This window comes from Nannobrachium achirus, assembly GCF_963921795.1.
Source record: "Nannobrachium achirus genome assembly, contig: SCAFFOLD_247, whole genome shotgun sequence".
Classification (NCBI taxonomy): domain Eukaryota; kingdom Metazoa; phylum Chordata; class Actinopteri; order Myctophiformes; family Myctophidae; genus Nannobrachium; species Nannobrachium achirus.
This window is the reverse complement of record NW_027664984.1, coordinates 1-22,500: the sequence shown is the minus strand read 5'-3', so window position 1 is coordinate 22,500 and position 22,500 is coordinate 1. Positions and strand designations below refer to the sequence as shown.

The following is a 22,500-nucleotide window of genomic DNA, read 5'->3' as shown; positions in this document are numbered from 1 at the left end:
GGAGCGGACGCTGCCGGTTCTGATCCGCAGGCGGTGCCGGAGGACGCGCAGGGACGGTCGAGGAACGCTGCGTTCAGTGTCTCCTCCGTCTTCTCACAGTCCAGGTACGGCCCAGTCGTCCCGGTCTACACTAGGGATGGGACCATATGAAAATTCATATTGCGATTTATGATATTATTGTGATATCCCCAACATCTATTATCCTGGGACAGAACATTTGCCAAAAATAGCAGATTTACAAGCTCAAAGAGATTTGGTAGAGAGTGGAAAAAAATGACTGTATGTTATTTACAGGGTTTTAAGTGGTACCTGATATGCAGCTTGGCAAATAAAAGGTGAATTGATTCCAGTGCATGACAGAGGACGATTTCACCATAAATTTTAATCTCCACGATACGATTATCGTTTTTTTATCACGGTAAACGATAATAGCGATTATAGTCCCATCCCTAGTCTCTAGTCCCGTTGCTGTCGGGTGGAAACCTCCTGTCTCCAATCTCTCAATATGCTTTTTCGTAAATCAACGCCTTAATCATGCCACAGCGTCACACAAAAGCATCAAAAGTTGCGGTTTTGCGATCTCGATTTTTTTTGAGCTTGTAGATCTGAATTTGAATTTGAGGTTTCCACCTGATGGAGATGATATTAAAAACACAGAGCGGGCGGCTGCTGGCCTAGTGGTCAAGGCGCATACCACATACTAGGCTATGATGCCTGATGGACCGTTATTTTGGTTCCCTTTGTACCCCAGAGTCAATAAGGGTATTAAGGGTTACTAAGGTAATAAGGGTCCGTTTGTGCACTCTCATAAGAACAAATGGAAGCAAAACACCATAGTCGGCAACAAACAAAACAAAAGTACATGAACACTGAAAATGTTACTGTATAGTTGTAGGCTTCTGTGACCTAATTTAAAACTGACTCAATCTGCCAGGTTCACCTATGACCACACTATTCTTCATCCTGGAGCGGTGCGTGTCATCATGACTCTACTGCCAGCAGTGTTCACACCAGAGGACCCACAGGTACTGTATATACTATACTGTACCTGTCCTGTTTGGAGGCGTTAGGGCAAACATAAGTTCTCTATTATAATAGACTAGGGCATACATGGGCAACTGGCGGCCCAGGGGCCCCACCTTCACTTAATGCGACCAGCAGGATAATATAGGAATACTGATTATTGATTGCTTTAATTACTTCAGTCTATATTAGTAGCTTAATGACTAGTACTAGTCTTTTTTATGTCTTTGTATTTAAGTTCATAAAGTTAACATAAGACCATGTAAATGCATTTGAAATAAATATAAAAAAATATATATATACTTTTCAGGATTGCTTTAATTACTTCAGTCTATATTAGTAGCTTAATGACTAGTACTAGTCTTTTTTTATGTCTTTGTATTTAAGTTAATAAAGTTAACATAAGACCATGTAAATGCATTTGAAATAAATAAAAAAAATATATATATACTTTTCAGGATTCCAAAATAGCAGATCTACAAGCTCAAAACGCATCACACTGTGACGCCTTTTGAACAGGTTAATCATTCATGTTTAATCCTTCCTCTCTCTCTCTCTCTCTCTCTCTCTCTCTCTCTCTCTCTCTCTCTCTCTCTCTCTCTCTCTCTCTCTCTTTCTCTCAGCTGTCCACAGAGGTGCAGTTCTCGGTGGCCCATCACGTCCAGGCCCTGGTCAAGTCTGAGAGGAACCGCCAGGTGATGTGTGGTGAGGGGGGTCTGGTGCCCACCCTGCTCACCCACTGCAAGGCCATGCTGCTGGCTCCAGACCACCCGCTGCACCTGCCCGTCACGCGCATCCTTGAGAAGCTGTCCTCTCAGGCCATCACACAGTCTGAGCTCAGGTACAGTGGTGGAAACATAAGGTTTTGGACATATGAGGATTCCACCCGATAGAGACGATATTTATTGGTATATTGGTTAGCACAAGTACAGGGTTTTGTTTAAAACACTTAAGCCCTTAGTTCACACTATTGAAAAGAGCTTAATTTTCCTGAGTTTTGAAAATGTTTGCTGCCCAAAACAGAGAGGGACGCCAGGTTAAAGTGTCATTCCCACTGGGCACGATAACTATAAAGATAATTATAACTATATCTTTCACCATTGTATTTTTCTTATGGTTGGTGTGAACACTGTGATCCACTTGGCTTAGAACGATTTTTTGAATATTTTATAGTTATAGTTATAATCTTCTTCTTTTGTGTATCATCGTTCTTGATGATTGGTTGGCGACATTTTATTTCAAAAGATTTCTTGTTATAGTGCTCAGTGCTCAGTGTGAATGGCCCTTAAAAGTGTTTTAAGGAGTAGTTCACCCAAAAAATGATTTATTTTCGGGTGACTCAATTGAGTCTCCTACTGAGTAGTAGGTCATCGAAATATTGGCTTAGGAATGCGACAAAAACAAGAAAGTCTTCATGAATTTGAGGCTTCATGGAGAGCGTAATTGAAAGAAAATACGTCTTTACGGTTCTGTCCAACTGAACTAGGCTAATATTGACATCACATCACAACAAAAATGTAATATTGTGATGCTTAATTTGAGCGGTGCTAACCGCTCCTACATCTGGCTTTGTCTGTTTGTACGTATTAATGTCCCGCCCCATCCCACATTGGCCAAGCTTTGCAGGATGCAGGAAATTAACAATAAATACGCCCACTCACTTCACACTGGGTGTGATTTTTTCCTTTATGCTTGTTGTTATTCTTCAGGAAGTTCCTGTGTCTAGCGGACCCTCTCATGTGCTTAGCAGACAAGGTGAACAATGGACAGGAAGAAGATCATTCATTACATACGACAACTCCCATCTCAAAAGGTAGAGAATCAACACTCTGGATTATTAGAATTATAACAATCACTCACACTTATTGCTTGCCCTTAAGTTCTGTTCAGATTCACTACACCTTCGTTCTGTTCGGGTCATTTTGACCCGAGGGATATTTGGTTTAAAAAAAACAACACTAATATAAATTTTTACTTAACAAATCATCATGATACATTGACTTTGACTCAATACCAATCAATTCATATGATATATATGGTAAATGTTTGCATTTCTGCTTTGCTATATCACATTAAACACTGAAAGAGCTAGGCGTTTTTAATGATTTAGCTGAAATTCATGTAAAAAAACGACTTTATTTAATACTGGGCAATATTTCTCATGCTTATAGGACAAAATGAAAATCAGACAATATTTTTATGAACTTCTTTTTTTTTTTTTTTTCAACATGCTTATTAATTGAATATGTGTGGTTCAAGAACAGGACATCAAGAGCTGAATGTGAACACACATGAACGTCACATATGAATATACACTTGAATGTATACACTAGGACAGGTTTTCAAACACTTTGGTCTCAGGGAACCCCTGTAAACAACATTTTCATCCACAGCACCCCTGAAATACAGTGTTACTTTACAGCACCTTATGTTTATGTAAAATAATGTAAAATATCCCCTAAGATACAGTACAGTCACAAGGAAAACTTCAGATAAGTGAGGGTGAGGGGTGAGGAGGGGAGGGGTGAGGAGGAGAGGGGGTGAAGGGTGTGGGCTGTGGGGGGGGTGAGGGCGACAGGAGGGGGGAGGGGGGGGGAGGTGACTGTGTGTCTGTGTTAGTATACAGTATGCTTTATTTTATTTCTGTGCATCTGGGGTGGCGGGGGGAGGGGGGGTGGGAGGGAGGTGGGGGGGGGGTTGGGGTAAGGGTGAGGTGAGGGGGGTTGGAGGGAAGAGGGGTGGAAGGGGTTAGGGGGTGATTGTGTATCTGTGTTTGTACATGATTCCTTGCATTTCTGTGCATCGGGGGGGGGGGTTAAGTGTGGGGTGGGGGGGGGGGGGGGGTGCGGAAGGGGGGGGAGGGTTCGGAATGGGGCTTCGGAAGGGGGGTGTTAGAAGTGGGGGTGACTGTGTGTCTGTGTTTTGGCTAAACACAGTGTATTTCTGTGTTAATACTGTGTATTTCTGTGCATCTGTGCTTCCGGGTCAAAATGACCCGAACAGCACTTAAGGTTCAAAAAATATGAGGGGGGTGTAGCATGGGTGTAGTGCAAAAATATTTTTTTTACATGTTCATCTCAGAAGAATCTTTAAGGCCAGTGAGTTTCAGGTGGAAACAATTTAAACTTCTACCTTTTTTTTCCAAATGAAAATGTAAAACGGGTCAAAATGACCCGAACAGCACTTAAGGGTTAAAGTGGGGTACTTGGGGGGCGGGGGTTTCCAAGGGGGTCCCCATCTAAAGTAGTTAATACACCATCACAATCATTTTAATCATTTTATATATAATACAAAATTCGGCTATTCGGTATTAGGTTTTCAGCCAAGAGTTTCCAATATTCGGTATTCAGTTTCTGAGAATTATCCTTTCGGTACATCCCTAATTTTATCCCTTTATAATGTTTCTAGTTTGAGAACCACTGATTTAAACCATTACATTGGATGTTCTTAACGGACACACACACCCCCTCAGCTTTTCTAGTCTCAATTCATGACATCGTTGATAATGATTTGTCCCCACAGGCATGGAGGCAGACGGCTCGATAGAGGAGTGGGAGACGGGGGGAGGGTCTTCTTTGGCGGGGACGTTCAAGCGCTCCTTCAGCCTGCTCAGATCTCCGGCCTCCTCCCCGGTGGGGGGCTCCCCTCTGCCTCTCCACCAGATCATCAGCCTGGTGTCCATGACCGCGCCGCCCAACTTCAGACCGCCCCGCCTGTCCTCTTCTCCTGCCTTCGTGGAGTTTGACATGAGCGAGAGCGGCTACGGGTGAGTCTCGGTGTCGTGTTGTGTGCCTTTGAGAATTGAATTGAAGGTATACAGCAGCCTTGTGTGTGTCACAAAAAAAACAGGGACATAAAACATATATTAGGGAGTTTAAGCAAGCACAGTTTTCTGGACTGCACCGCTAAGCGGAAGTTCAGCTGCTATGATGCTTTTATTGAACTCTTTGGTTCCCATGTTGACGCGTCTATGCAGCAGTCGTTGTAGACGCTACGTGGAAAGTTAGTTTCTGCCGTAGTAGGAAGGGCTGTGACGGCAAGCAGGTTTATCTATCGAGCACTGATCCATGTCCGGTTAACGTAGCGGACTGCCGTAGCCGTCCTGGCTTAAAGTCCCTATTGTCTCTGTCGGGTGGAAACAAAACAAAACAATTACTTTTCAGGATTCAAATTCAAACGCGGAAAAGGTTGCAGATCCACAAGCTCGAGCTTGCGGATCTGCTACTTTTTATGCCAACTCGCCCCATCCCATAGTATTATCATGTAGGCCGTTAGCAATGTAAGACATATTTTATCATGCCAATAAAGCTTTTTTGGTAACACTTTATATTAAGGATGCCTTTATTATTATTATATTATTATATTATAAGGCATTATAACACTCGTTATAAATGTTTATAATCATGTATAACAGCTTATAACAGTTTATAACCACGTTTATAATGCATTATTAAGTGCTGGTTACAATGTGTTATAATGCAAAGTGGAACAGCACATTATAACTACCATAACTTACTTAGTTATACAGGCATATAGAGAAGTGCTATAATGTGTCATAATGCATTATAACCAATGTGTTTATTAAATATAATAATCATCAATAATATGCTATAGCATGACTTTGAGACCTTTAAGTAAAGTGACAACATTAATGAATGGTTATTAGCAATTGTATCCTACTATAATACCTTATAGCACAACATAGTGACCTTTAAGTAAAGTGACAACATGAATTAAAGGTTATTAGCAAATGTATCATACTATAATACCTTATAGCACAACATAGTGACCTTTAAGTAAAGTGACAGAATTATTTAATGGTTATTAGCAGTTGTATATAGTATAATACCCTATAGCATTACGTTTACTTTAAGTTAAGTGACAATAAATATTAAGACAAAGAAATTCTCAAAGACATCTTTATTTCACGCATTGGCATATCTCAAATATGGCATGTGAGGTAAACACAACGGTCCAAACTACACAACAAAGTGTGTATACTGGAAATAGAGGTAAACAGTTGCTTTTCCTAGCTTTACTCTGGAAAGTCTGAAACTCTAAAATTACAAAATGACAGAAACTCATGACATACATTATACAACATTAAAATAAAATGAAAATGATATGTTGTATCACTACACAATAACATACAAAAATAGTTTGAGGCCTACAAAACATTTAACCAATACAAACATAAGAAGCCTAATTAGCTGTTATATACAAAGTCTAAAACTTCACATAAAAGACCATAAGTGTTAGAGTTCTCAACGGGCCTGAAAATTAAGGCCCGGCCCTAACTGGGCCCGAGTGGGCCGACCCGAAGCCCGGCCCGACCCTAACAATTATCATCATTTTCGGCCCGAAAACCCGAAAGCCCGAGAGAGAGAGAGAGAGAGAGAGAGAGAGAGAGAGAGAGAGAGAGAGAGAGAGAGAGAGAGAGAGAGAGAGAGAGAGAGAAAAAAGAAACGTCGCCAGTAGGCAGCACCAGTGTCTCAAATTACAACAGTGAGAGAACGGACATATAATAGTTGGCAACTTCACATGTTAAATTGTTCATGAAACATGCAAGGTTCTGCACAAAATGTGCTAACGTTAATCCCTGTTGTTGTCAACAGTCAATCTCAATCATACAGCTCTCATCCTCTCTCTCCCTGCCGTTGTCGCTGCCTGCGTGATTTATGTTTCGTCCTTTCAACGGTCACGCATCAAACGCAGGCAGCAGCTGGCTCGGCAAAAATCCACTCGTCCGAGACAGTTTGCCCTCCTGGCCCCCAAGTTGTGGAATAAACTCCCTGTCGCACTTAGAACAACGGACTCACTCGCTAGCTTTCGCCGTGGACTGAAGACTCACCTTTTCAGACTCCACCTAAACCCTTAGCACTACAGAAAAGTCAGTGACCATACATGAAGCTAGTTAGCATTAGTTTTTTGTCTTTAGGTTTTTAGAACTTTGATTATACTGTGTTTTTTCTAGATAAATATCCATTTGCATTTGTTATATTGTTGATGTTCTGACATATTATCTTGTTTATTATTGTGATGTTATCTGCTTATTGTAAGTCGCTTTGGATTAAAAGCGTCTGCTAAATGCCTAAACTGTAAACTGTAAACAGATCTATAAACCCAAAACGTGTTCATCTGGCTTGCATTCTGGGCTTGCAGATCTGTTGTTTAGTGCGCGACACCACCTGACCACCATGCTTAAACATATACAACTCAGGCACGTAATAAGCGGCGCGCTGCGGCTGTAAACCCTTTAATATAAATGCACACAGCAGCAGCAAAGGACACTTGATTAACCAGAAAGCATAATGGAATTAATAATATCTTACCAGCCGAGATGATCGTCTCTATAAGGTAAGAGGATGTCAACGTATGGTGCTTTTAGGTTGGTCATGTTGATGTTGTTGTTAATACAATCCTCTTAAGTCCTTGTCAATAATATCCAGGTTGGTTCCGCTTTGAATGTACTTTTCTTCGATTTATAACTTATTACAAACTTGTGAAACTGCCTGCTGCCTTTTAATTTAACATGCAGCTCCAAACTTTCATCGTAGCCGCTACACACAGAGCTAACGCTGACTCGCTGCCTGTGACAGACTTCCGTATATCCAAAGGTTTCGATTGTGATGTCATCACAACAACCAGACTGCTCTATGAGAATGATAGACTATACTTCCGTATGCGTCACCGATTATCCTTGGTCCATTGGTTAGGAACTTAGGCAGGTTTCAGTGCTGCGCTGAAGACAGGCAGACAGCAATATGCGCCTGTTCTCTGTTGCTTGAGTGACGGAGCCCGGAGCCCGGCCCGGCCCGACTAATTATTATAATTTTTGCCCGGCTCGGCCCGATAACGTCGGGTCGGGTCGGGTAGGGTCGGGTTCGGGCCGAATTTGAGAACTCTAATAAGTGTGACTACATGTCAGCATTACAACCGCTTTTACACATGCTAAACAACAAAATAAAAACAAACTAACATAAATTAGCTTATGCCTAGTTAGCATGGCTACATAGCAGCTAGCATATTAACCAAACATACTGTACAGTTCACACTTGAGAATTCTGCACATATGAACTAATGCACACTTCTATGCTAAAAAGCAGCTTACAGACAATGCCATGTGTAACCATGTGTAAACCATGAAGGACATCATATAAAGGACAGCAGCAACATGCAGCAATATCTTGAGAATGAATGAGTTGTTCTTCCTGTTTGCACTTCCTGTTTGCGAGGTTATCAAAATAAGATACAAGTTTGCAAGTACACAGATCCAGGGGTGTCAAATATAATAAAAAACAAGTTGGAAGGTTACATTAGACCTTTTTCAAGAGATCAAACATTATGAATACACAAGTTTAATTGAAATGCCAGTTTCAAAATAAATGAGCACGAACTTACAATTAACCTTAAAATGTTGAGACAATCCACATTTTTTTTTTCTAAAACTAATCATAGCAGTCAAAGCAAATAATTCAATCTTACAATCTAATAACAACCTAAATAAACTAATACCACTAAAATTCTCATTTAATATGAAACTTGTGTCAATACATTACGCATTTCTTTTTTGACAAAAGCATTCTCCCGAATCGTGTATGGTCAGTTTGATATTAAATATGCATTTGAGTGGTATTTGTTTATTTAAGGTGTCATTAAATTGTAAGATGTAATTAATTAATACTCATAGATTAGATTTATTGTTTTAAGGTTAATTGTAACTTCCTGCCCATACAATTTGAAACTGCCATTTAAATCAAACTTGTGTATTCATAATGTTTGAGCACTTGAAAAACCTTCCGACTTGGTTTTCAAAGCAGTAAGCATCTGTTTCTACAAGACAGATGAGTGTTAACTCATGTATACCTTAATATTTGTACTATACTTTTACGTGTGACACCCCCTGGTGGTTGTTCTTTGTATTTGCACACGCATCTTATTTTGATAACCTCGCAAACAGGAAGTGCTTCTCATTATTCATTCTGAAGATATTGCTAGAGGCAGCTCCATTTTGCTACTGTCCTTCATATACTGTCCTTCATGGTTTACACATGGCATTGTCTGTATTCTGTAAGCTGCTTTTTTAGCATAGAAGTGTGCAATTGTTTGATAGTTCATAGGTGCATAATTCTCATGTGTGAACTGTACAGTATGTTTTGTTAATATGCTAACTGCTATGTAGCCATGCTGCTATGTACTGTAGTAGCCATAAGGTATGCTGATTCATGTTACAATTAGTTTTTATTTTAGTTGTTTAGCATGTGTAAAAGCGGTTGTAATGCTGACATGTAGACACACTTATGGTCTTTTATGTGAAGTTTTAGACTTTGTATATAACAGCTAATTAGGCCTCTTATGTTTGTGTTGGTTTAATGTTTTGTAGGCCTCATACTATTTGTGTATGTTATTGTGTAGTGATACAACATGCGTGGTATAATTTTCATTTGCATATTGTTGTATATCATTCTCATATCTGAGTTTCTGTCATTTTGTAATTTTAGAGTTTCACACTTTCCTGAGTAAAGCTAGTAGCCTAAACTATTTTTTACTAGGTACACTATTTACCTCTATTTCTAGTATTCACACTTTGTTGTGTAGTTTGGACAGTTTTGTTTACCTCACATGCCATACTGTATTTGAGATATGCCAATCCGTGAAATAAAGAGAATTTATTTGTCTTATTTTAGTGTCAATATATGATAATATGATACAACTGCTAATAACCATTAAATCATGTTGTCACTTTACTTAAAGGTCACTATGTTGTGCTATAAGGTATTATAGTATGATACAATTGCTAATAACCATTAATAAATGTCATCACTTTACTTAAAGGTCTCAAAGTCATGCTATAGCATATTATAGGTGATTATTATATTTAATAAACACATAGGTTATAATGCATTATGACACATTATAGCTAAGTAAGTTATGGTAGTTATAATGTGCTGTTGCACTTTGCATTATAACGCATTATAACCAGCACTTAATAATGCGTTATAAACGTGGTTATAAACTGTTATAAGCTGTTATACATACATGATTATTGCGACCGTAGGTCGCATTTACTACCAAAACCTCCACAGGCTGTCTGTCAGTGAGTCAGTGAGTCACACTTTTGCCCTGCTCATATCTCCACAACCGTTGCCCCCATCCATGGCAGATTTTGCACACACACTCCTTGACTGCCAAACTACAACCTCCAAGGACCCCCGGAGCCCCAGGGACCCCCAGGTCCCTGGGGGACCCCCAGATGTAAAAAATGACCAAATGTGCTCACACGTCACACTTTTTCCCTGCTTATATCTCCGCACCCGTTGACCCGATCCATGCCAGATTTTACACACACACTCCTTGCCTGCCAAACTACAACCTCCAAGGACCCCCGGAGCCCCAGGGACCCCCAGGTCCCTGGGGGACCCCCAGATGTAAAAAATGACCAAATGTGCAAAAATGACCAAATGACCACCCCAACGGGGCTGCTCACGGGGAATTCCCGGGACCACCGACTCCTGGTGCTCCAGAACGGATGCAAAAGTGGTGGCGCCCCCAGTGGAGGACCCCCTGCCACTGCAGCGCACATAAAATGCCGTAACTCGGGCTAGGAGCGTCCGGGAGAGCCGGGGCCGGTACTTATTCGTCCGCCAAGGCAACGCGGAGACCCCACCCCTCATTTCTCACATGGCCCTATTCTAGCGCCACCTTCAGGCCGATTTTTAAAACACATTTTTGGACACTGCTCCTACAGTTTTTGCCCTAAAATCACGAATATCACTACACAGCATGTCTACACTCATGTCATCAACATGGATCAGGAAGATTTGGGAAAAACACATTTTTGCCCTATTTGTGGAGATAAGCCACCTACGGTCGCTTATCTCCCGATTAGGGAGTCTTACTGGTAAACATTTATAACGAGTGTTATAATGCCTTATAAGTGCGTTATAATGCATTATAAATGAGCTTATAAAGCATTATAATGCATTATAAAGGCATCCTTAATATAAAGTGTTACCGCTTTTTTTTTTACTCTTTATTTCTCAATGGTTTTCAATTTTCCAACAATACAAAACAATAAGACAACAAGCAAGACAGACAAAAAAAGTAGATAAAAAATAAGGTACATAAATAAAATAAAATAGGTCATGGGACGCCCGGTACAGTTGTCAGGCAGTTATATTTATAGGATTAGTAAATAACATGTACATGTAGGATATCATCAACCTTCATAAAGAGCTTCAGCTGCTTCACCCAAATGTCTTAGCCATTTCTCCCATTTCCTTTCTCCTGCCTCCTTTTGGAGTCTCAGAGAGTAGGTCATTTGTTCCATAACATGCAATTGTTTCACAATGTTAACATATAGGTCTATAGTAGGAATGTTTTTCTGCAACCAATTCTTAGTTATGGCTTTTTTACTTGCCACAAGTAGTATCTTGAGTAAATATGAATCGCCAATAAAGCTTTTGAAATTAAATTGAGAGAGTTATGTCACAAGTGTTATTTGTTGCTGCTCTGTGTTGGACAGATGCCTGGTCCTACCGTCTCTGGCTACAGTGAAAGGAGTCAACGCAGACTCCATCCCAACTGGAGGAGTAGGAGGAGGTAAGAGAAGAACTTCTAGATCCAATATTATCCAAATTGTTTATGAATGAGTAGATTATAGAATGCAGTGATTCTCAACCTTTTACATTTCGTCGCCGTCTGGGCAGAAACCTTATCTTCACTTTTTTTCCGTAAAGTAACACCCCTACTTGATCGTACTACAGTGTCACACAGAGCTCACAGATCTGCTGCTTTTTCTTTCTTTCGTTTTTTTTTTTTTTAATCTTTTTATTTTTTTATCCCACAATTTTTGGAACCCATTTTTGTTTAATGTAATCCTGGGCGCTACACTCCCTCAGCAACGCACTGGCCTCATGCTTCCTTCTATGCACGAGGAGTCCAAGCTGTTTCTTTTCACATGACGGGGGAGTTTCCCCGGTTGGACGTAGCGCGTGGAAGGAACACGTTATTCCAACCAGTTCCTTTCCCCTCCGTAAGGTCTTTTGTGAGAGTACCTAGTACCACCCTAGGAGACACAGGGAGAACATGCAAACTCCACACAGAAAGGCCCTTTGGCTAATCCCACCTAGGGTATGGGCACTTGAGGCCTCGGAGGAGAGAACACGCCCCCAGAACCTTCTAGCTGTGAGGCGACAGTGCTACCACACTTTTGCTATTTCGGAATTCGAATCCTGAAAAGTAACATTTTGGAAATCCACCCTCAAGGACCTGTGTGAACCAAAAGGCATTAACAGAACTGTCTTGTGTCTTTCTTTATTTCCCCAGAGTGCCGTGGCTTCCCCCCGGCGGCGGGTTTGTCCTACTCCTGCTGGTTCCACATCAACAGGTTCAGCTCGGCCTGCGACTCGCACCCCATCCGGCTGCTGTCCGTGGTGCGCCACATGTCCCGCGCCGAGCACCACTACGTCTGTCTGTCCGTCTCCTTCTCGGCCTGCGACGGATGCCTGGTCATCTCCACCGAAGAGGAGCCCTTCACATTCCTCGGTGAGGAGAGAGAGAGAGAGAGAGAGAGAGAGAGAGAGAGAGAGAGAGAGAGAGAGAGTAGGGCTGTCACGATTATGACATTTTACATGACGATTAATTGTCACTCAAATAATTGCGATTAACAATTTAATTGTGTTTTTGTCGTTGACAATTACATTTCTGTTTGGCTTGTAGGCTTTGAAGTTGCACATGGCAATTATGACACAACTTAAATATACAAAGAAATGACCGACATACTTGACAACTTTATGCTTAAAAAAGAACATTGATAGTGGAAATAGCCAATCTACAAGCTCACAATGCGTCGCGAAAGCGTCTGAAACTATATTAACATTTCTCAACATGGAAACGATTATGACGATTATGCAAAAGAAATTGCGATTTACCTCAAATAATTGCGATTAGACGATTATGTAGTAATTGTAACAGCCCTAAGAGAGAGAGAGAGATTAGGATTACCCATTATTGTGACCGTCAGGTCGCATTTACTATCAAAACCTCCACCGGCTGTCCGTCCGTCAGTCCGTCAGTCAGTCAGTCACACGTCACACTTTTGCCCTGCTCATATCTCCGCAACCGTTGCCCCGATCCATGCCAAATTTTGCACACACACTCCTTGCCTGCCAAACAACAACCCATCAATTCTCACATGGCCCTCTTCTAGCGCCACCATGAGGCCAATTCTTGCAAAACACATTTTTGGACACTGCTCCTACAACTTTTGCCCTAAAATCACGCAAATCGGTACACAGTATGTCTACACTCATCTCATCAACATGGATCTGTCCCATATAGCGCCACCTTCAGGCAGATTTTTTAAAACACATTTTTGGACACTACTCGTACACATTTGGCCCTAAAATCACGCGAATCGCTACACAGTATATCTACACTCATGTCATCAACATGGATCTGTCCCATATAGTGCCACCATCAGGCTGCTTTTTCCAAACACATTTTTGGACACTGCTCCTACACATTTTTGCCCTAAAATCACGCTGTGACCTGACGGTCGCTTATCTCCCGATTAGGGAGTCTTACTGGTACCTGACCTGAGGACCTGATTCTACAAAATGTCTTCTAAATCCTTCTATGTTTCTATGATCAGTGATACTCAAACTTTTTCATGTCCAGGACCCCCAGAATCACTTGGCCACGGACCCCATCTCAAAATATGTTGTTCCAGAGACCCAGAGAATCAAAGATTTGAGTTACTTGCTCTGAAGAAGGCTTCATGCCGAAACGCATCAGCGTTCAGAATAAAATGGAACTTAACATCTGAGCCCGTCTTGTATTCTCATTCTGGTGTGCTGCTTTTTCCACTCATGTGGATCCTTGAATTCATTTGAGTTACAAAGTTACAAAAAAAAAAAAAATGTATAATCTAAGATTTGCACAAATCGTGAAATCATGACATTTTTAGCAAATATTTGAATTTGAATATATATTTTTTAAAGCGTACATATGTAATTAAATCTTTCTTTCTTGGGGCCCCTGGAACAATATTTGAGATGGGGTCTATTAATAAATTATGGATCTCTAAATCCATAGTTAAAATAAGACAAAGAGCCAAAGGACTGATCTTAGATTGCTGTATTGAGGAGAGACAGACAAGGTAGACAGACAGTTCTAAATCTCTCCCCACCCTAACGGTAGGTCGAGCATTCTCTCTCTTAAAATGGAGTTTACATTCAGTATATAAAGGGTACAGTTAGGACAGTAAGATCGTGGAACTCATTGATTCGTTCCCAGATCATAACAAGGAAGTAGTAGGAAGAAAGTGCCACGTAGTGTTTTCCACCACTAGTGACTTATATCAGACAGAGGAAGACAGTGAGTCTGGTGACATACAGTATAAACCAAAACATGATTCTATTCAGGGCATTCAAAGTTATTATGACCTTTAATCAGTTTGCCTGAACCTACAGTATGCGACCAAAATGTGGTCTCTATACTGTACGTTCAGTTCATATTATGCCTTTATATGGTCATATGAGACTCATACACCAATAACATAATTATGTATCATAATTTATCCTAACAGGGTCCGCGGTCAAATACATGTAATCCTAGGGGTCCTTGACATTAAAATGTTTGAGCACCACTGACATAGAAACATACGTTTTTTCAGAAAACCATTAGGATTTAAAAGACATTTTTAAGAATCTGCCTCAGGTCTCAATGGGTTAAGGAATTTGTTATAGAGTTTTTATTTTTTATGTACAGTATAAACATTTTTTGAAAAAAGCTTGAATTCTTTTTCATTTCTAAAAAAAATACTTTGAAAATCTCTCTCTCTCTTGCTGTCCTGTTGGATCAGATATGATGGAACCCGAGGTGTCGGGCAGCCCCAGCGCCCTGCCAGGCTCGCTGAGGTTCCGCTGCTCCAGCCTGCTGGTGTCGGGGCAGTGGCACCACCTGGCCGTGGTGCTGGCCAAGGACATGAAGAAGAGCTGCCGGGTCTCTGCGTACCTCAACGGCGGGACGGTCGGAACGGGAAAGGTATACATACGGCAGGGTTCCCCAATAGGCGGCCCGCGGGGCCATTTGCGGCCCGCGGGGGGCTATACTGTCTGGCCCACACCAACCCCAGTAATAATGGTGGTATAAGAGCAGTAACAACACTAGTATATCGTCGTTGTCGGGTGGAAATCTCGTATCTCCAGATTTGTACGTTCTTTCGCAAATCATACATGGCCGTCGCACAAAAGTAGTGAAAGCAGCAGATCTACCGCGAGGCGTTGTGTGCTTGTAGATTGGCTGTTTTCACTAGTTTAAATCTTAGTTTAAATATTTTTATAATGATAAATTCAAAACGAACGGTTTTGGACATACAAGATTTTCACCCGACAACGACGAAAACTGACGCTGGAGTAGTGGGAACACCACCGTCGCCCCCTGCAATGTTGTGGCCCTCGGCTTGGTACCCTAGACATAATTCGGCCCTTGGGGAAAACTAATTGGGGAACCCTGGTATACGAGGAAAGAAACAGGGACAAACTTCATCAGGGACATGCAGAGAATGTTAGAGATGACATTTCTAAAAGGCCTCCAAGCTCACAACACGTTGCGTTGTGAGCTTGGAGGTCTGTTATTTTGGTGCTTGATACCACACTGAACTAAGCATAATCAAGTGAATACTGGAGATGTGGCGTTACGGCATGGATTTCTACACAGATAGGGCAATTCACCCTTTGTTAGCCTTCTGGTTGGTCCCTGACTGACCAACCAGCAGGCTCTATCTGCCTTGTCCTGCCCTGGTTCCGCCTTTTTTATGTTGAATTTGCTAAGACATAATTTTTGGAGAAATAAAAACATTTAAAAACATGCTGAGTCACTATACTGCCACTGAGCAGCTCCATTTTACTGAAACAAAGTTTGAAATTAGAACGGAACACACAGAATAAAAATAGCAAGCAACTGAATTAAAATGGAAGTGGATGTCCCACCGAATGTCCCACCAAGACACAGAAACCAATGGGTGTGAAGAGGGGCGGTACAACGGGCAGGACTTGACAAAGGGTGAATTCTTTCAACATAAGATGCTGCAATTGCTGCATTCAGGAGAGTTTGGACAAGCAATTCTCTTAAAAACTGCATTCATGGTCTGGAGAGGGCACTTTTTACAGACGGATAAAAGGGCAGGGGCTCGAGCCCCCTTTGATGTCCATGTGTGCACGTGCCTGAACTTCAGCGTCACACAAAAGTATCAAAAGTAGCAGATCCACGAGCTTGAAGCGAGGCACAAAACGTCCCATTTCGAGCTTCTAGATCTGCTACTTTTGCATTTTTTTTATTTGAATCCTGACAAAGTAATAGTTTTGGACATCCAACAGTGACTGGGAATCTATAGGTTGCCAGTTTGACCCTTGACTCACCTAGTCTACATGTCGAAGTGTCCAACTCCCTGAGAAAGACACTTAACCCATTGGAGCCATGTGCTCATCAGAGCCACCTGAGCAACCATCTGCAGGGTGAAGCTGTAAAAGTGTCCCCTACCCTATAAGAAGGGAATATCTTAAAAAGTCCTGGAATAAATTCCTTACCAAAACATTTCTTCACCAATGTGTTTGTAAAGGTGTCTAGTAGCACATCTCACAAAGACTGAAATTCAGTTTCCCTAGTAGAATCCGTTACAGCTGATGAAAGTTGGAGTCCCATTAAATTAACTATACAGGATAAAACACACCAAAATAAATATGCTTTAAGTAGCATGTGAGGGGTCAAACTAGGGGTAGAAACAGCCCCCATACAATTATTGTTTAGTGATGAGTCATCACTTTTCAAAGTTTTGTGGGAGCCGCCTTGACCCCAAGAAATGTTTTCCGTGCAAAACAAATGCTTGCAATGGATTCAGAATCATTCAAAACCCTTAGTTTATTTATTTTGGTGTGTTTTATCCTGTATAGTTAATTTAATGGGACTCCAACTTTCATCAGCTGTACGGATTCTCCTAGGGAAACAGAATTTCAGTCTTTGTGGGATGTGTTACTAGACACCTTTACAAACACATTGGTGAAGAAATGTTTTGGTAAGGAATTTATTCCAGGATATGACACTATTTCTGAAGATAATCCCTTCTTACTAGCAAGGGGACCAGAAAATGCTTGTCCCCTTTCCCAGTAGAGTGGATGGGATGCAAGTAGTGCTGGGCGATATGAACAAAATTCTATTCTATATTTTACCAAAATCCTCGATATCGATATTATCGTATTGTGCAGATATTCCGGATAATATATTTGATTTAACATTTTTCAAAAATGTTACAAATCGCGAACATAGTGGATGTAGAAGCTATTTTCTCCAATTTTAGAAATGCATGTAAAGTATAAAATAAGACTTCAGTGATTAAAACCAGGAAAGCACTTAGGCCGGCTTTACACTGCAGTCAAATCCAGCCCAAATCCGATTTGTTCTCAAATCTGATCTTTTGGCCCGACGTTTCACACTGCATTTGCAAGTGACACAGATCTGATCTGTGCGTTCAGACAGCGTTAGCCCAAAGCTGCCCTGCGGCGACATGTATGCTTTGGTTACCGTGGTAACGACGTAGGCGTCATGAAGTTACGTCACTACGGCGACGCTGGTTGATTACGTTCTGATTACGTTCAGGAAATGCGACATAATAAACCATAGTAAACACACGTTAATATTGTTTTTCTCTCTTCTTTTCTTTACTCTCGTGTTTCGCTCTTCTCTCTCGTTTTCACTGTTTAGCTCACGTGTTTTCACTCTTCTCTTTTGTTTTTCTCATGTGCTCAGTGCGCTGTAATCAAATAGTAAATACTCGCGCTCTGTAATGATGTAATTTACAGCCGCGCTCGGTGACGCTTGGCCAGTTTGATGTGACTTGAATGTGACCTGCATATAACTCAATGGGGTGGATGTGGTCGCTGCTTTCAGACTGTGTCAGATGTCCTCAGATCCGATATGGATCGGATTTGAAACTACCTCTGGATGTGGTTTTTCAAAATCGGATTTCATGTGACCTGAATGTGACATGTTTGGATTTAGACTATTTAAAAAAAAATCGGATTCCACTTTTGAAGTGACTCAGATCTGATTCAGGCTAGATTTCAGTGGCAGTGTAAAGCCGGCCATACTGTATGCCATATCACGGCATTACAATATCCAAAATCCCAGACAATATTTGGATATCGTAATATCACCCAGCTCTGGAAGGCTCTATTTCCACCTGATGTACTGTATCACAAACCCTACTTTTCTTTCTCTTTGAGTATTGCTTTTTTGTGTGTGACATGTCACTTATGAGTGTTGAATGTTTCTTGGTCACTTTATGTATATTTTCTTCTTTTTTGTGACAGCTTTTTCGACACTTTATGTTTATATATTCTTCTTTTTATTGTGCCTTGCTTTTTTTGACTGTACACACAACAGTACTTTTTCTTTTTCTTAACTCTTTGTAACTTGTAACCTTTAACTGTTGTGCGTTCTCTGGGCAACTGAATTTCCCCCGTGGGATAATAAAAGTAAGCCATTTACGATGAGAGGGAGTGGGTTGTTGGCTGAGTGCCACAACCCTGAAACAGTGGTAAATCAGCCAACAACCCACGACCTTGAATGGTAAATTGCTTTTCTACCACTTTTATCATATAAATGAAAGAAAACACAGTTGTAACTTGCAAGGATCTTTAGTTAATTGTTTCAGTGGGCGGGGACCATGAGCCAACTCAAGGTTGTTGGCCTATTTACCACTGTTTTAAACCAATCAGAATCCAGTATTTGAACATGTGACTAGAAAAAGTGGTAGAAGTATCTATTTATATCTATCTTTCTCTGCATCCCACGGCGTAGATGCGGTACATCCAGCCGTTCCCCGGCCAGTACGTGTCCATGGACCCCACGTCCGTCATCGACGTGTACGCGCTGATCGGAACGCCGTCCGTGTGGAAGGAGCACGCAGCGCTGCTCTGGAGGGCGGGCCCCGCCTACCTGTTCGAGGAGAGCCTGAGCCGCGACGCCGTGGCCGCCATTTACGCTCAGGGCACCGCCTACCTGGGCAACTTCCTGTCTCTGCGCCACACGGGTACGCCAGCGATCTGAGCAGTGGTGTAAAGCAGCCTGAGGTTCTCAAACATTTTTAGGCCGTGACCCCCAAAATAAACATATTGAACTGGGGATCCCCACCCTGACAAGCACTTGGAATTGTAGGTACTACATTTACAGTAATGTGACTCGGTTCCACAGATAAATATTGTGAAAATAGCAGATCTACATGCTCACAACGACTCACGTTGCGAGGCGTTGTGAGCATGTAGATCTGCTATTTTCACAATGTTCGCCTCTTGCTTACTTAATATTTGACAGTTTGACCAGTTTGGTAGTAATACGGTCTTGAAAGTCCTTAAATTGTCACTTGCAATGTGCAGATACCCTGTATACACTTATACTGTGTGTTTGTTTGTTTACCATTGAGTGAGAGGGAAAACAATGACATTAAGCTAATCATCTGGGGACCCCAACAAAAATTTTGGGGACCCCACTTGAGGTCCCAACCCCAAGTTTGAGAACCACTAGTATAATGTAACTAAGTACATTTACTCAAGTATTGTACATAAGTACAATTTTTATGTATTTTTACTTTACTCGGGTATTTCCAGTTTTCAGTACTTTTACTTCAGGGGCGGCAGTGGCCCAGGGGTAGAGAAACCGTAATTAGAACACCAGTTCTAATTCCCAGTTCGATCTGGGGCTCCCCCAGAGATAGTGTCAAAGAGTCCTTGAGCAAGACTCTGAACCCCTAGTTGCTCCTGGTGTTTAATAATTGTATTAGCAAGGAAATACTTCGTTTTGTTGGTACTTTGGGGTCAATTTATTGATTCATTAATAGACCTGGAAAGCATCTGTGTCGCTTTAGATTTTAACCACTTTAACCATCATTTTAATATTTAGGTATACAAAAATAGCAGATACACAAGCTCATAGCACTGCACTGAGATCTGCTATTTTTGAAAAATCATGAAAATGTGTGCAAATCTTTGAATATACATCTTTTTAAAGTGTACATTTGTAACTCAAATCTGTGCTCTGGAACAAAATACTTTGAGATGGGGGGTCGGCAGCCAACATTTTTGGGGGTCCTTGACATAAAAAAAAGTTTGAGAACCACAGAAAACTGTTTAGGATTTAGAAGGCGTTTGTAGAATCAGCCTCAAATAGGTCTTGAAAAGTTAAGTAGCCGTGCCATAAACATAAACACCTGGGTTTTTATTTCTCAACCGTCAATTATACCTTGCATAACAACATTGCATGCTCTGCGTCGCACCAAATTCTGGGACCTGGGTACAAGGATTCACGGCGGGCCCCCCATGAATGTTCTTCATAAGGGGAGGGGGTTTAACACATTTAGACTGGGAACGCATTATTAAGCATTATTTTGTGCTTTAACTATTGAAAAATAGCAGATATACAAGCTCACAGTGCAGCACTCGCGAGCTTGTAGATCTGCTATTGTTGAATCTTTGAATATTTCAAATCCTTCTAAGGTTTTTTTTTTTAAACCTATGTTTCTGTGTCAGTGGTGCTCAAACTTTTTCATGTGAAGGACCCCCAAAATGATATGTATTTGGCCATGGACTCCCATCTCAAAATATTTACTTCCAGGGACCCCCCAGATGCAAAATATGAGTTACAAATGTAAAAAAAAAATACATACAGTATATTCAAAGATTTGCACACATTCTCACAACTTTTCAAAAATAGCAGATCTACAAGCTCGCAGCGCGGCACTCGGTGCCGCGCTGTGAGCTTGTAGATCTGCTATTTTTCAATAGCTAAAGTGTAAAATAATGAAGGCCCCTCCACCTCCTTGGGCCCTAGTAACTCAGTCCCGCGTGATTATGGATCCCACTGGGAAAGATGGATGGAAACGGCATAGAGCGCTCGTTTTCAGTTATTGTCCACGACATTGCAAGCGGCGCGAAGGCCAGCGGACCTTGGTCCTGCTCTTCACGCCCGAGCGCCTCAGGCGCGAGTGCCCGCGCGAGTTACGAAGCCGTGGTGAATGCAATTGTTATATTTATGGCCTGGGCAAGCGCACGATAAACGCCATGATAATTGGGTTTTGGTGCACCTCGCGCGGTCCAAGTGACTACAACGGAGCGCTCCCTACGTCCGGTTCAGCCAATCACAAGCTTCAAAAATGAGTCCGGGGCGTGGTTATCCATCTTTCCCAGTGGGATCCATAATCACGCCTCAGTCCCACTTTTCCCCCCCTTTGTGACGCCCATGCTCTGCGTTGTTTTGCGTGTCCAGGCCAGGAGGCAGACATGCTGGATCCTCCTCCCCCCGCCAGGCTGTTTCCTGAGGAGAGGATCTCGTTTGGGATCAACCCCTCTGTGGCCACGGTAACCACCGTCACACAGATCAGGGAGGAGTACAACAAGGTGGACTGCAGACTCATTGCCAAAGAGGTAGGAGAAACCTCACGGTTGCACCATGTCTATCGCGTTAACCCATTAAGACCTGAGGCAGATTCTACAAGGCCTGGGCCAGGCACCTAGGTTAGTAAAAATCCAGCCCTTGCAGCGTCGCAGGGTCGAGTCCCGATCCTGATGACATTTGCTGCGTGTCACCCCCCCCCCCCCCCTCCCCCCCCATCGCTCTCCCCGTTCCCTGTCAGCCTACTGTACACCTATCAATAAAGACAGAAAAATCACACCCAATGTGAAGTGAGCGGTGGTCGTGCTTGAATAACATCTTCAGACTAGGATTTACATCTAGGATGTACAGGCTATGCTACACACACACAATTTGCTATGGCAAAACACTGAGGAAAAAGGCTACAGACATACGACATATGACATCACTAGACAAACATGATGCTACGCACACACATTTTACTATGGCAAAACGCTGAGGAAAAAGGCTACGGACACATGCACACCCACTTATAGGAGCGTTTTGCACCGCTCAAAAAGCCACAAAAATATATCCCATATAAATTATATATATATAGAATAAAAAATCGCACCCGTGCGAAGTGAGCGGTGCAAAGGCGATTTTCATTATGCATGTGATCCTTAATAGCGTAACGAAAAAAGAAATATAGATTTTCATATTTGTATGATCATTAATACTGCAATGGGGGATGCTGTAAAACAGCATGCGCAAATCTTCTTTGCAACCAGTCATGTTTATATGTTACGTCAGACCAGAACCCCTGGTCAGTATATAAAATGTGAAAATTTAGGTTATATTATTATAGAAGAAGTGCAACTGAAGAGAGGGTTATAAAGCAATTAGGAGACAGAGGGAAAACAGACAGGAGGTCAGACAAACAACTGTGCCTGTTTAGCGTTCAGACAAACAGCCTGGCCATTACACACAACAAAGTCATTCAGTGTGTGAATGAGTTTGAATGAGTTTGTATGCATAGAGCCAAATAAAGCTTTTTGAGGGTTATAAAGC

General features: G+C 41.7%; 1 protein-coding gene across 1 annotated transcript in view; it reads left to right on the top strand.

Moving 5' to 3' along the window:
- Positions 1-21,520, top strand: part of LOC308280682 (WD repeat- and FYVE domain-containing protein 4-like) — a gene marked incomplete at both ends in the record, with an annotated part of 99,086 nt that extends 77,566 nt beyond the window's left edge. The window contains 10 exons of the mRNA XM_080755005.1: positions 1-104; positions 935-1,025; positions 1,647-1,864; positions 2,733-2,836; positions 4,546-4,789; positions 11,549-11,625; positions 12,352-12,570; positions 14,891-15,072; positions 18,886-19,117; positions 21,346-21,520. The exon at positions 1-104 is cut by the window's left edge and continues 414 nt beyond it. Coding sequence (XP_080611131.1) covers positions 1-104; positions 935-1,025; positions 1,647-1,864; positions 2,733-2,836; positions 4,546-4,789; positions 11,549-11,625; positions 12,352-12,570; positions 14,891-15,072; positions 18,886-19,117; positions 21,346-21,520 — 1,646 coding nt within the window. The remainder of the gene's footprint in view (positions 105-934; positions 1,026-1,646; positions 1,865-2,732; positions 2,837-4,545; positions 4,790-11,548; positions 11,626-12,351; positions 12,571-14,890; positions 15,073-18,885; positions 19,118-21,345) is intronic.
- Positions 21,521-22,500: the final 980 nt, after the last annotated feature.